Source organism: Stigmatopora nigra, chromosome 11 (assembly GCF_051989575.1).
Source record: "Stigmatopora nigra isolate UIUO_SnigA chromosome 11, RoL_Snig_1.1, whole genome shotgun sequence".
Taxonomy (NCBI): domain Eukaryota; kingdom Metazoa; phylum Chordata; class Actinopteri; order Syngnathiformes; family Syngnathidae; genus Stigmatopora; species Stigmatopora nigra.
The window spans coordinates 9,303,288-9,317,989 of NC_135518.1; the positions used below are offsets into that span (position 1 = coordinate 9,303,288).

At 43.3% G+C, this 14,702-nt stretch overlaps 2 protein-coding genes across 2 annotated transcripts in view; both read left to right on the forward strand.

Moving 5' to 3' along the window:
* Positions 1-69: 69 nt before the first annotated feature.
* On the forward strand, positions 70-5,866 carry cep120 (centrosomal protein 120). Its single transcript, XM_077727383.1, has 18 exons — positions 70-302; positions 661-817; positions 995-1,103; positions 1,176-1,260; positions 1,460-1,632; positions 1,700-2,125; positions 2,440-2,629; positions 2,710-2,881; positions 2,952-3,101; positions 3,172-3,348; positions 3,431-3,668; positions 3,754-3,843; positions 3,937-4,029; positions 4,115-4,276; positions 4,407-4,529; positions 4,595-4,693; positions 4,797-4,942; positions 5,036-5,866. The coding sequence occupies exons 1-18, from the start codon at positions 254-256 to the stop codon at positions 5,229-5,231; spliced, it is 2,835 nt and encodes a 944-aa protein (XP_077583509.1). The 5' UTR covers positions 70-253; the 3' UTR covers positions 5,232-5,866.
* Positions 5,867-8,687: 2,821 nt separating this feature from the next.
* Positions 8,688-14,702, forward strand: part of myo10l3 (myosin X, like 3) — a 37,934-nt gene continuing 31,919 nt past the window's right edge. The window contains exon 1 of the mRNA XM_077727386.1: positions 8,688-8,957. Coding sequence (XP_077583512.1) covers positions 8,937-8,957 — 21 coding nt within the window. The 5' untranslated portion in view covers positions 8,688-8,936. The remainder of the gene's footprint in view (positions 8,958-14,702) is intronic.

Here is a 14,702-nt window from a genome sequence, read left to right on the forward strand (position 1 = left end):
CCAACTTCACTCAGTAGAAAGCACTCTACACAGAAGTGTAAGCATGTTTAACTTCCGTCCAATGGACCAAAATGGGTGGCGCCAAAGCTTGACAACAAAGCGGTTGCCTGCTGCAACAGCCAACGGAAAGACGCTATTTTTCCTCAAACATACGTTTCGGCGACATTTTTTTTAATCAATTGAACAAAATCCAAGCTTTAAAAGCCAAAGTCTTGACGATCTGTGCTATCTTTTTGATCGTCCAGATGTCAACATGGCTCCGAAGAGCAAGCAACTTTTTCTTGTGTTGTCCATCCTGGAAGGTGAGTTTCAAAATTCTGTCTCACTCCCAATAGTAACTCGAAATCATATTTATAAACAGTTTGATCGATAATGTTATATCGATGTTGTTGCGTAAATAACCAGTAGCCACTTACAATTTCACTGGAGACCCGACATCCATGCATATAAGCAAATTTCAATCTTTGACCTACTTTTATGCCCCAATATGTGATGTCCAAGTATGTGGACGCAAGGTGCTTATGGGCTTAATGCCTTTTAATACCAAACATAGTCACTTGTCCAGTGGGGTTACTTAAAGTTGATTTGAATCATTTTAAGAAACTCAAGCATATTGTCTTACAAAGTTGTTGATGATGATTTTTTTGCCATTGTGTTCAGGTCGTGACTTTCCTAAGTGCCCTCGGCTCCGTCTGGAGGTCCAGGCGAGCTTTGACGGTGAGCAGCTGACCACCGCCCCTGTGGAACATCTGGACCAACCCCAATTCAGCACCGATATGGCCTGGGAGATGGACCGCCAAATGTTGCAGCAGCACAGGTATGTGTGTGTGTGTGTGTGTGTGACAATTTGCTATCATGTACTAGTTGCCACCAAATTATATCATTCTCATCACATAGATTCATTTTCTTAACCACTTTGGAAATGCCAAAGCATCACCATCTGGATCACAGTTCAATATAAGAATGTTCCATCTAATGTCATGTGTGTTTACAGACTGCAAAGGACCCCCATAAAGCTCCATTGCTTTGCCGTTGACGCCAGCGGTAGGAAAAACGTGGGCTACATCGTGCTGGACCTCAGATCCGTGCAGGATATCCCACAGGTCCGATAGCCGGAACATAGATGAGTCATCGCGCAACATCTTTAACTTGAATTCCCTTATGCATGTGGGCAGGATCCTCGCTGGTACACGCTGCTGAGCAGCAAGTATACCAAGAAGAAGCCGTCGTTGCTCCTCAGCATGTTGCTGGAGAATGTCCGTAAGTCAAAGCAACTGACCTATTCCGATGAAATCTGAGACAAGAAGGCCACAAAAGATGCCTATATTGTGTTTAGTGTTTGTGTACTTCTTGGCCAATACCACCCAAAAAAGTACTTCAATGTACTTCTGATTGACACAGTACTACTAAATATTCTGATCTTATTTTGTCCTTCAATATTAATCTGTCACACTTCCAGCGGATCGGGCAGAAACCCCCCCAAGCCCCACCCCACTCCAACAGACCCAATCGGAAAAGCTGGTGGCAGTTCTGGTGCCTGACCAAGCTTACCATCAGGTGGGACCTGAACACCAAGCCACCGACATGTTCGTGCTATCCGTCACGGTGGCGTTTGCCACCAAACTGGAACAGGTGAGAATAACACCAGACTTGAGTTTTGTGAGTAGTGACTGACATTGGTGATTTTTTTGGTTCACAGTTGATACCCAGCACACTAAAGCTGTCATCAGAAGAGCCAGGATTCTTCTTCTTCTACATCCTGCTGGGCAACGACATTACCAGCAAGCCCTTCCAAAACCTCCTGAAGCCGGACTTCCAACCCGAGCGCGCCTCTGTGCGTGTCCGTAGCAGCGAAAGCATCTTGCGCACCTTCTTGTCGAGGCAGCCACCTCTGCAGATCCACCTTTGCTACGGCACCCACTCGCTCGGCAGTGCCGACGTGCCCCTCGCCAGGCTGGCCGGGCTCGCCGGGAACCTCGAGGAGGCATCCACGGTCGAAGGCGTCTTCGTGTTGGGGCCGCCCGCCCGCTCGGAGCGCACGCTACTGGCGACGCCCGCCGACCTGCAGCCGAATGTCAGCGTGGCTGTCACGCTACGTCGTGAAGATGCTCCGGCGCAGCTACAGGTTGACATGACTCTCTCTATTTTTTGTCATTGCTTTAGTGTCTAGGGCAGCCATAATGGTAGAGGCAATGTTTCCATCAAAATCAATACATTCATATTAAAATGGAGTCCTAACTAGCTTATTTCTAAAGCTATTTTATCAACATCATAGCGCCTGCTGTTTACTCAGTGTTGCCATTGACAACGCTAGACATTCTATTCATTTAAATAGAGAAGGCAGGCATTGCGATCATGTTGCAAAAAAAAAGGATATCTCAAGGCATTACTGTGTTTTTGATCTGAACTTGTATGAACACACTTCTTGTCTTTACACAGACTCTGTCCATCAAAGAAGGAAGTAAGCCTAAGTCCTGGGCTGACAACGTTCCTGCCACCGAGGATCAAATTGCCAGTTCAACTCCGATCCGAAACCCTCCTGAAATTTCCCTGTTGCCTCCTCGGGCTGCTTTTCCTCCCTCGCGTGTCCACCAGCAGGCAGATAACCAACAGGAGGCGCTATCCCGCGGTACATCCAAACTATTGTTTCAGTATTGGGTCTGGAGAGGATTTGTCATTCTTACTGACCATTTTTTTTTTCTCCTGTAGACCAAGAAACGCTGGCCCACAGTAAGGCCCACGGAGACGCCGGCCCGTCCACCTTCCCCGTCTGCGCTCCCAAAGCGTCCATTCCGCCGTCTGCGCACCACTACTGTTTCTCTTTAGACCTCTGCAGTCTCAGGCAGACTGGACTCACTTACACCATTGCAGCCACACTCAGGTGAGCAAAACACACACTTAGAATGGACGCTACATATTTCAGGCTAACTACATTTTCCTTATTCGTTCAGGTACTCGTACCAGTTTTTCGGTAGTACAGCCCCAGTGATGACCAGTCGACCTGTAGAGCTGAACAGGCACATGGATGTGTCTTTACCGCACTCGTACTGTGCATTCGATTTTGCCACTGTGCCCCAGCAACTGCAAGACACTTTCCTTAGGTACCTACATGGTCTGGTTCTTTTTTGAAGAAAAATAGTAACAACAAGGAAATATGACTTGTGGAAACAGAGTTCCTCTGGTGTTGGAGCTGTGGCACCAAGACGCTAGCAGTCTCCTGATTGGTCGAGCTTCACTGCAGCTGGCCCAACTCCTCGCCGGCGAGAGGAGCCGACACCCGGTCAGTGTCAGGGAAGCTGCCTGGCGCCAAACGCACCAAGACCGAGTTCCCTTTTTCTCCACTCTCAGGTTGTTTTGCCTCTCTCCTTGCTTGAAATTTCATGCATCCTCAGTGGACTCTAAAATATGTTCTCTTCTTCTTGCTGGTTAGTTCTAATGAGAAAGTGGCAGAGTTGACCTACGTGGTCACGTTAGACGACTTTGGACTCGCTAACCTGAAGGATATCCCCGTCTCCGACTCAGCTCCAAATGAACCCCCGGCTCCTCGAGCGGAATCTCCCGCCCTCGACGTGGCTCCACCTGCACCTCCACGGGAAACCCTGGAGTACCGAACTGCTTTGGAGCTAGAGTTGTGGAAGGAGACTCAGGAGGATCTATTCACTGATCAGGTGGATTTCCATTTCTCCACGCTTTGACGGCGTCACGAATTGTTCTGAGCACTGAAATGCATCTTCTCCTCGTGTGTGTGTGTAGCTGCGGAAGAAAGAGCTTAGTCACATGCAGGCTCTGGCGGAGGAATGGATGCGACGGGACCATGACAGGGAAGCCTGGGTGAAAAAGAAGGTAAGGACGTCATATTGCAGTTGACATAAACACGCTGGTCAAAATTTATGGATAACATGTTAGAAATTATTTCATGGAATTTCTCTTCTGTAGGAGATGGAGTGCAGTCGTTTAGAGGAACAACTTCAGAAGACTCTTGCTGATCTGGAAAAGAAAGAGAAAAATTTGATGGAAGCTGAGCTAAAGGTTCTTCTCTGTCCTTTGATTATGTTTCCCTGGGATGACTTGAACTCTTTCACATGTTGTCTATTCCATTGTTGTCCTTTTTCAGACCCAAAGGCTGCAGCGAGACCTCCGTTCTGAGCACAAGCTGACCCAAAAGGAAGCGGAAGAAACGAGCAGGAGGCTGCAACTAGAATGTGACCATCGCACGGCGTTGGAACGGGACAAAGTGCGCCTGATGGAGGAGGAGAGAACGCGGCTGCTCAAACAGGTACATCCAACTCAAACTGCAGAAAACAATGGCAAGTAGCTTTGATTGTGGTTAGCCAAAATAAGTGAAAAGAAGGCTGTGGCACTTTACTAAAATCTAGTTGTGGAAGAAAACGTTTTGGGTTTTTCAGATCACTGATTGGGACAACCGCTACAAGCAACTAGAGAAAGACTTCCATCACTTCAGGGAACAACAGAACGTCAGACCCGAAGTCCGCTTGCAGTCCGAGGTCAACATCATGACTCTGGAGAAGGTAACATGCCATAGGAGAAGACGAAAAGTGCAAATTCACCATGTTGTCTTGCTCTTGCGCTTCAGGTGGAACTGGAGCGGAAGCTTGATGCCACTACTAAGTCTAAACTTTACTACAAGCAGCAATGGGGACGCGCACTTAAAGAACTGGCTTCCTTCAAACAGGTACAAACTAAACAGCTCAAAACTTACACTACTTCTCTAAATTAAAAATGAATCTTAAATGTAAATATGCAACTTATACTCCAAATATTTTGTGTGTGTATAGCTCGAGCAGGAAAACGCCATGATACGTTTGAAGAAGCAGCAAGCTGAGTTGGACGCTATGCGGTCACGCTACATGGCCAGCGAGGAGAAGGAGGCAGTCCGACAAGAGAGACAGGAACTTGGAGACATCAGAAATCAACTAAACATGTATGAATGCAACAGAATTAGCCTCGAGATTCCAACGTCCTTTCTTCAGTCATTTAACAATTTCTCCCATTTTTGTGCTATCTCCCCCGCCAGGCTGAAGCAGCAGGAAGACCTGGCCCCACCTCCCTCGGCGCCGGTCCCCAGTTTGACACGTGATGCCGACGAGCACCTGAGCCGCCTTTTGGAGGAGCGTGACACGCTCCTGCGGACCGGAGTCTACGGACACGACGACCGCATCATCGCCGAGCTCAACCGGCAGATCAGCGACGCCATGGCGGACGCCACCTGACGGCCGACAGCCGCTTGGACAGGTTATATCCGAGCGGGAAAGGCCCCCCCTCCGGCGCTAGGTGAACAATCCGCAACGGATCGCTGTCAGCCCTCCCCTTTCAAAAAGGAGTGGGTGTCTAGCTCTGTCAGTGGGACTGTAACATGATCTCTCCAAATGGATTTGATGTTTTATGGCTGTTTACAGTAGGCAATGAGTTCATCATAAGAGCTTTAATTTATTACTATCTGTGAGGATAAGACATTTTTGAGTATGTTTTGGATTTTACCTTTGATTTCATTAATAAAGGGGACTTCCGATTTTTTATGTATGCCATGCCACCAAGTTTAATTTGTGTAATCCAAATTTCTCCACCAGTGATTGGGCAGTTAAGCTCAGTGAAGATCATGAAATGACATGGAAGCACCATCAGGGCACTGCACCACTTGCAGATGTCTCGGCTGCCTGTAAAAGGTATCCCATAATTGACAATGTAAATAGAGTCCAAATGTTATTTAACCACATTATTAACACATCAGTGAACTGTCAAATGATTCCAAAGGTAATATATTACACTTGTATACTGGTCACAAATTAAAGATTACATTGATGAGTTGAAAAATGTACTAATAAAATATCCTAATTTTTACAGACTACATGTTCTTCAGGTGTCATATTTTTATTTTTCAATCTTGCAAATTTAGGCAAGACAAGAAATACCAACATAGTGTTTTCGCAAACTCATCCGTCTTGCCCTCATCATCAGTCAACCAGCAGATACTTCATTATGGATGCATTTGGGTATTTCAAGTCAGACTTTTCTCCTAATTGGTAAGACAATTAAATAATGAACTTACTCATACACACACAAAATTACTGAAAATAGACACATGCATTGTGAGGCAGTTGCACTAAATGCTTAAGTTAATGTCACTTTTTAAAATGTATTACCAATTTTTAACTTTGATTTCTTGGACATGCATTACTGCTCTGATTCATCATCTCTTATTTGATTGGTAAAGCTTAACTGGAAATCTGAGCTGCTGGTGATTCAGATGTTTCAAGGCATGAGACAGCATATTACGAAAAAGAAAACAGAAAATCCCCCCAGGTTTCTTTATCAGTCTGTAGCACAGGATGAAGAATGTTGAATGAAAATGTATCATGTGTTTACTGGGCCTCTAAATTGGCCGTGACTCACTGTTGAGCCACTTGGGTTATTAGGCTAAAAATCCATGTGAGACACAATAAACGGAAGCATTGGTATGTTCTGATTCTCACGACATGGCTTGTTTAAATAGCGCTGTGAGAAGCTTAGTCAGTATTCTGGGATGCTTATGGGAATTTAGTTGCATGCCATTGTGTAGGCGCCACGAGCAAACAGAATGCGATGAGTGTGAGGAAGAACTTGCATTTGGAATCAATTCTTTTGGCATGCTTTCACTCCTTCCTCTAATACGATGCTATTTCACATATGGGATTTCATAAATGTTTTTTTCCTTTTTTTTATTCACAGTAGCTTTGATTGATATTAAAATGAAATATTGACAGGAAATGACCTATCCACTTTCAGCCCTCCCAGTTGGAATAAACATAAGATTTTGCCTAGAAAAACATGAGTGTCAGCAAGTTTAGAACTGTATTAAATAATGTTGTGTACCTATTTTATTCCCACAGAGAAGCACCTCTGATTCTTTGCTATTTGGGGTGATCAAATCTTGGCTTAGCGCCACCAACTGTCAAGCTGGTTCTACTACAGCCTTTGTGTGAGTATCCTCAAATGGCAGTCTTTTATTGCTCTTACTTGATTGAATAAATAAGATTTATGCACCATCCATCCCCAATTTCAGTGCCTATTGAGGCTTTGTTAAATGATATTTTCATTTTTTTATCACCCTGGTCAGTGCATCTTGACATATCATTTGATTTAATCTTTTTTTTTAACCCTTCAGGTGCTTTTCTCTGTCTGTCTGTTGACTGTCCGTTAACATGAAAAGAAAAGCAGCCCACGATAATCATGTTATTGATACGCCTTACATGATTATATTTTACATGAGGAATGACATCACTTTTAAATCCCATAGGAGAAATCATGTTAGGTGAGGGGCCTGGTGAGGTCACACAATACAGGAAAAAATACAACTCAGAAAAGTTTGATATATTCTTTTCCATCAGAATCATTTGTATTTTTCTAGTTATAGTCAACAACAACAATTTTTTTTAATTTGACAGTATATCTACCTGAGATTTTTTTTTTCTGTCCAATCACATTTTAGGCTCTCCCACGTGGAAATAATCATAAATTATCGAAAACGGGGTTGGGGTGTTTAAGCCATTGATCAATGGCCGAGCTGTTCAATACTTGCCCGGGAGCACAAAGTGTGCTTTTTATACAATCAATTGACTTAAATGATCTCTGCCAGGAGTTGGGAACCACAAACAATAATACACTGAGGACCTCATTTGTATTGCTGCTCACACCACCTGGACGATTTGCCGCTTATCTATTACGTATTGTCACATAATGATTTTTTTTGTGCGTGTAAGTTTGAGGTTTGGCTGCTGCAAGCTTGCCACAAATGGATCTCAATGCAGAAAGTGGCCACAGCAGTAAAAATCTGCTAGTCTCTTAGTTCATGACAGCTTAAGACTTTCAGCGACGACAGTGGAACGTTTTTTAAATATCCTTGCATTCCGCCAGCCACTGTTGGCCCCTGGGTAAAATTCCAACGAAACGTTTTGATGGCTGCATCTGATGTGTTGTTTTCTGGTCGCTTTGATCCTAACTTAACATCTGATAGTCACCACAAACAAAGGAACACTGTCCTACCGACCTTGCAGACGTGACACTCAGCTGACTAGGTCGGCGTAAGGATAAGAAAGTTGACGACTTAAATGGGCCTTCGTTCAATATATGTATTTGTGTGTGTTGGTTGTTCTTAATTCCTTCACTGCTATAGATTTAAAATCTATTTCAACTGGGAAGACAGTGATTTTTTTTCCATTTTTACATTCAGAGATCATGACTTGATCACAGATCAGAAGAAATTTATTGGTGCAAGTTTTCAAAGATGTTTAAATAACATTCAAAATGTATTAATCTTCATATGCACCATAATACTCTTCCCTTGCTCTTAAATTTCTTTAGTCCTTCTCTGATGGACCCTGTCTTTCTCATATGATTAATAATCAAGACTTGCCATCAATTGCTCTACTTATTGACCCACATCCTCTCATTTGGAGAACAAAATCCCCCCTCTGCCTTTGTTCCTCTGTCAAATAATGAAGGGAAACGAGCCCACACCCAAGCTTATGCTGTTATCCTGAACCCAAACAAAGAAATTGCCTTTCTTTGCTCTTTCTAGGCCACCGTACTGTCATACCGCAGTTTGTTGCCGCCCCTTCGCATAATGTGCCGGCTCCCAAATGAATGGCACAACACGCACACACGCACACGCGCAACTTCTGCACACGCGCACCGCACAATATTCTCAGTACAGCTGTGTCTTCCTCCGGTCCACAACAGGGGTAAAGAAAAGTAGAAGTTCTCCGGGACATGTCGCCTCTGTGACCCAGACGCTTCGTGGCTGGCGGGGGGTAGGATGGATTTTGAAATGGACTGAAGATCGCGCCCCCCCATCGCCTCACCTTGCCTCACTTGATCGACTGTGGTACCCCCGAGAGTGAGTCAGACTACAAAGGGACGTCGGATCGGACCCCGGCGACATGGAGACGTTCTTTGTGGAGGTAAATTGGAGTCTTTTTCTACCTACCTACATGCTTGATCTTACTTTTTGATGGGAAAAGTCGTTTGGAGTCTATGTTGTGGTCAATTACTTGCACGTTCGCGGACTGTTTTACTCTTTTAAGATCCATATTAAAATGTATATTTTTTATATGAACGCTTTTTGCCATGCATTTGATTTAACGTGTGCCAATGGCAATGCTAGATGTCCAATCTATTTTGACTAGGCGATTGGCAGCGCTGACAGCCCTCCCGTAAAAATGGATTGGACGTCCAGCACTGTCAATGGGATTGGAACATTATTATTATTAGGACCATGTCACTGGGGCAAAAACTAATGTTATTTGTTATTTGTTTTAATTCTATTCATTTGCAGTTTTTAAATGTGTCTGCATATATATGTTAATGATTATATGTTGATAGTATGTTAATAGAAAAAAACTTGATTTTCAATTAAATCTAGCATCCACATATATGGACATCACATTTGTACGCCAACAAAAGTATGTTAAAATATATAGATTTTTGTATACAAGTGTAACATATGCGACTCAAAATATGATTTTCACTTTGTTTTTACAAGGTGTGCGTAAAAATAATCACTTTAATCATTCAAATCATTACTACAGTTGTAATAATAGTAATTCAGATGTAGTCTTTTATTCTAATAGGTGAGACCATAAAAAGCACTTGATATGCATTTTTTTCGAAACACAACAATCTTCATTTGCCTCCAGATAATCCCATTGTACTCCAACAGAGCTGTCTAACATTGTCAAAACATTCCTTTCTTTATCTGTATTACATATTTTTCATCTTCAATTTTCTTTTTAAACACCGAGTGTCTACTGAATGCCAGTCGATTGGATGTGTCATCTCAATCCAGACACAAACACACACAATGTGCCACACTACTCTGACTCACCATGGATGGGAGTGGGGTTGATTCACCTCAGGGATTAGGATGTGATTCCCAGGACAAGATCATTTTGGAAAAGCCCTCTACTGTAATCACTCGTTAAACATGCTTTTAGAAGTTTATTTTCTATAAACACACGACTCCAGCACTCCACAGTAAACAAACATAAACAGACTCCAACAAGGAGGAATCTAAACTATTGGTTGATAGGTTAGAATTCCCATTACCGGAGTTCCTAGCTGTCCACAGTTGAATGACCCACCCACTAATAACCGTTCTGTCCATCCACACTGCCCTATGTCCACACCTTTTCCACCCTTATCTTGTCATTGCCTTTTAACCTCTGACTGATGATATACTGTGTGGTGATTTTTTTGTTTCACCTCCCATAGAAGAAAAAAAAATAGTCGACAACCTTTTGCCTCGTTGAGCCGTTGCATTCAATTCTAAACTTGGCCATTCAAGGCCTTTCAAGTGACAGCTGCCTCACACTGTGAAGTCAAATGAAGACCTTTCCACACCCGTTTAACGCCCTCCTGACAGACTGTGGCATTGCCGGCCAGATTCCTTCCCCTTAAAGGTATTCTGACGAGACGGAATCCTGGAGTCCTACCCCCGACCCATGAAATTCCCAGCCGTGCCGGCATGTCATCCCGCGTCGCAGAGAAGTGCGGGCTAGGGCTTTAGGTTACGCTGTGCATTCTTCCTGCCCCCTAAACGCTATGGCTGGTATAATTCTTCAATCTTGAGCCATGTGGATAAACATGCTGGGCAAAGGATGATCTTTTAAAAAAAAAATGTAACAACAAGGTTGTCACTTCCTCCAGCTGTTGAAGTCATCTCAGATCGTTGGGTTTACATCTCTAACTATGCAAAGAGTAGATTTAGAGCGTAAGGAAGTCAGGAAGCGAGACGAGGATGTAAGGTAAGTAGGAAGGAAAGGTGGAAAAAAATAGCATTCCTCTAGAATGTTGCCGCAGTCTCTCAGCTTGGGGTCAAGATGTGCAAGGTGGTGTTGTTTGGAAAATTTGAATGAATGCCAAACAAAAGGAAAGTATTGTTACATGGTGTTTGTCAATTTCAACATTGTTATTTGGCGCAATAAAGAGTTTGAGGATTTGATCATTTGAACTCATTGACTTCCAAGCCTTTCAGTTAAAATGGATTGGAAGTGTCTCGCTGTCAATGGGAAGCAACTAGCTGTGCATGGCTCCAATTGTGATTGGTCTTTTTCACCTGATGTCCTCATATTTGTATTTCCGGCGCCTGTGACCTGACCCATCCATTTATCAGAGTCGTGATAACCTCTTGCTGACCCCCCTGCTCTCACTGTTAGACGGAGCCATCCATATCATCACCTGACTCCTTTGTAATTAAAGTTGCTGTGTTTGTAACTATAGAGATGAGTCAATTGATCCTGTTAATTAGCTTGGGATGATGGATGGACAATAGATGAATGGAGTGATGCCTTGCTGAGTTTCCCCAGCTTTGTGCCAGTGTTCTGGTTCCTCAGGTACCACCATAATGGCCAAATGTCAAAATAGACTGGGTAGTAGGTCTGAAAGTTTATTAAAATGGCAATTTTTATGACGGAAAAAAAATCCCTAAAAATTATTTAACAGATATTAATGAATCTATAGCCAAAGGCTAATTTCCATCTTTATTTGACTCAATTTGACACCTTTGGAATAGATTCTGGTCATCAATAAAGCACAGCCCAGGAAGAAAAGCAGCAAAACTACATTTAAAAATGTTCCTACAGAGAGTATTTGTGGAGGATGACATAATGAGCAAAAGCCACATTTTTCCAGTGGGAAACTTTTGAGGTTGTACCTTGCCACAGTGACGTCACACATTTAAATGCCCTTAACTCCTATATATACGAACATTTTGATTAGTCATCCTCCCCTTATGCCCATATTTGGAGGGTTGACTTTGTGTCTCACTACCCATCCTTCCTCTCATCGACTGTCTCATTCTCCAAACTAATAAATCTCTCCAATGTGCAACACTCACCTACTTTTCCATACACACGAGACCTGTAGCGTGTCATCATATGTTCTAGGTTTGAATCCCAGCTGAGTCTTACTGTGTGTGCCCACCTTTTTCCACAAAAAAATATAAACAGCTTGAATAAGCAGTTCAGGTTGGGGACTAGCAAAAAAAAGTAGCCCAAATCCTTTGCGCTTCACTACCAACAAAGGCGGATTTTTGCTAGATTTGCACGCCGTGTTTATCCGGGATGCTTAGCACGAGAAAATTAAAGTCGTTGTTTACCCGGGCCTCGACTGGCACACAAAACGACTCTTGGTCTTGACCTCGGCTGCCCTCACCCGAGCCAACGAGCGAGCGACGACGATGAGTCCACTTTAAATCCCTTCTCGCGCTGCAGCTTAATAGTAGCCAGCCTGTGATTACTGCTCTGGTCCCAGATGCTGACTTTTCCCTCCGTAGCCCCCTGTGATTACCTTGTGGTCGAGACTATTATGGGATAGGTTGTGTGTTTTAATTTTCCAGTGTTTCTAACTTAAACAGATTACGCCAACCACTGTGGATAAAGTCAAGGGTACGATGTAAATCCTTTACTTGACTTCATTGGGTTCTAGTCAAGGTATGAGTATGTGTCAAAATTGAGGCTTAGGCTCACCTGACCCCCACTCCAAATACCACCCCCACCAGGCTGTCCTCACATGTCCTCAGTCCTCAACTTTAATGCATTCCAGGGATATCTTTAGTACTCCTGCTGTGTGACCCCACTAGTATCAACGAATGATCTCAATGTGACTTGAACGCGACAAAAAGGGAGGAGTGATAGGGTGATGAAAGCTTTTAACCAAAGATGAAAGGTCAACATGTCAAGTAATATCAGCTCTACAACATATTCTTGTTACCTTCCAATATTCCATTGCATCTGTCTACCTTCAAATGTAATAATCTCCATGAACGCTACCGCATTATGATTTTCTGACAAAATTGAACATGCCTATATGGAATTTATCATGTAGAAATTACCAGCGCTTGTTTGAGGAATCTTTTCATTACAATTCCTTCAATGCAGACAGAACAAATGGAGGTTTACCTTTGAACGCCATATAGATTATCATTCCGCCTTAAGGCCTCAGCGGGGGGGTTGCAGACAGCTAAGACCCCCCTGATGAACGGCAACCGACCCCACCAGCCCCCTCGCCTACCCCCCAACTACTAGACTGGGGGAAGCCCTGTTCCCCATGGGGTTCTGCCTCCTCCATTAGCTAAATTCTGATCAGCTGCCTCCTCCATCATCTTTAATTCATACATCTTCCTGCGCAGATGCTCCATGTTGCTTTTAATCAACTGATATGTTCCCTCGGTCAAGCACCCTGCCTTCTGCCCATCCTTAAGCCATGTTGGAAACAAAGCCATCTTGATTTATTGTGTGTCATTTTCCATTTATTTTGTGACCAAGCTGTCAAATATTTTCTCCCTTGAAATGAGCGGAAACAATATTAATCCATTGCATTGCCCGGTTCAGGAAAGGTACTAACTATATTCACTTATTATCCATATTTAGTGAGAGTTCAGATCTTGGATTTCTTGATGTTACAGTATTATTCCCATTGTGCTAAAAGTAAAGATCCCAAATAGCCTGGAAGGACCTTTTACCCAGATTCCCGTTCCAGTCAAATTTAGCCCCCACATTGGATCTCACATTTGTTTGTTACACTTACTCAGCATTCCTGAGATTTTCTTGAAATCCTTGAATTTGCCCTGAGTTCCTTCTCATGGAACTGGAAAGAAAAGAATGCATTGTTTACAGAGTTGTAAGAAAACTAAATTAGTTTGAAGTCAATCCGTACAAACAATTGTTTTCTTAGCATTCGCTGTCAAATTTTTTGTTCAGCCTTACTGCCAGAGTTATGTCAATTACCTTGAAGAAAAGTATTTCGTGGATGTGGCCCTTTGGTAATTGTCATTAGAGTTTTAATGGACACTCATACGAGAAACCAATTTTGATCGCAGATGTAATGTAAACCAATTTATCTCATTGTTGTTTGTCCTGAGAGAATAGTTATATTGGCTGCTTAATGGACACTCATGTAAGTAAAGACCAATAGACTTCTGGGCCTTTTTAGAGGCTAGTCCACCATCTAAAGCCCTAAACTGCACACATTTTAATTTTTTTAGATGCTCATTTCAATGAGCCTTTGCTGCTCCGTTGTCGTGATAACACAGGCAACAATAATTTTGGGGGGTGTACCTTTCCCATGGCATTACCTTTAGATTCATGGACCCTCCATCCAGGTATTATCATTTACCTGTGTTGTGCTCACTCAGCCGTATTTGAACAAGGCCGCACTCCACGAAAGCAGCCTAACACCTGCTGTTTCCTGGTTGACTTGCATTTTATTAGCTTTCTTTCCTTGTCAAGCCTCTTTTCCAATCACTTGATACCGTCCGCAGCACCTTGTCTGTGTAAGCACTAAAATATTTAAGGCTCTTTTATTAGAACGTCTTCAGATCGCTTGTTACCGTAGAAGCTTGGGAAACTCTAGCCTTCGGCTCATGGGATCGAATCATTTCGGATACTGTCGGAGAGCATGACTGGACACCGACCCGGCCTGGGACCTCTCCATGGAGTTAGGTCACTCTTGTCAAGCAGATCTGTCCCTGCAATGCTTCACGTCTTGTGACTTGCAGCATGAAGAATTTGAACTCCAGCTCCTTAAGGTTATTCCAACATCTGTTAACCAGAAATAGTTTAGATTCACACCCCATTTGGTTGCAACTATGAGTGCAAGAAGTGGTCAGCTGGCTCACGCCAGGTGATTTAAGTTGCACGGGGGTAAGC

What these genes read in the sequence shown, in the direction of transcription:
- cep120 (XM_077727383.1), top strand. Translation starts at nt 254, where the DNA reads ATGGCTCCGAAGAGCAAGCAACTTTTTCTTGTGTTGTCCATCCTGGAA. An exon ending in ACAGGAGGCGCTATCCCGCG is followed by an intron (nt 2,630 to 2,709) that starts GTACATCCAAAC and finishes TTTCTCCTGTAG; the next exon opens with ACCAAGAAACGCTGGCCCAC. An exon ending in AAGCCTGGGTGAAAAAGAAG is followed by an intron (nt 3,844 to 3,936) that starts GTAAGGACGTCA and finishes TCTCTTCTGTAG; the next exon opens with GAGATGGAGTGCAGTCGTTT.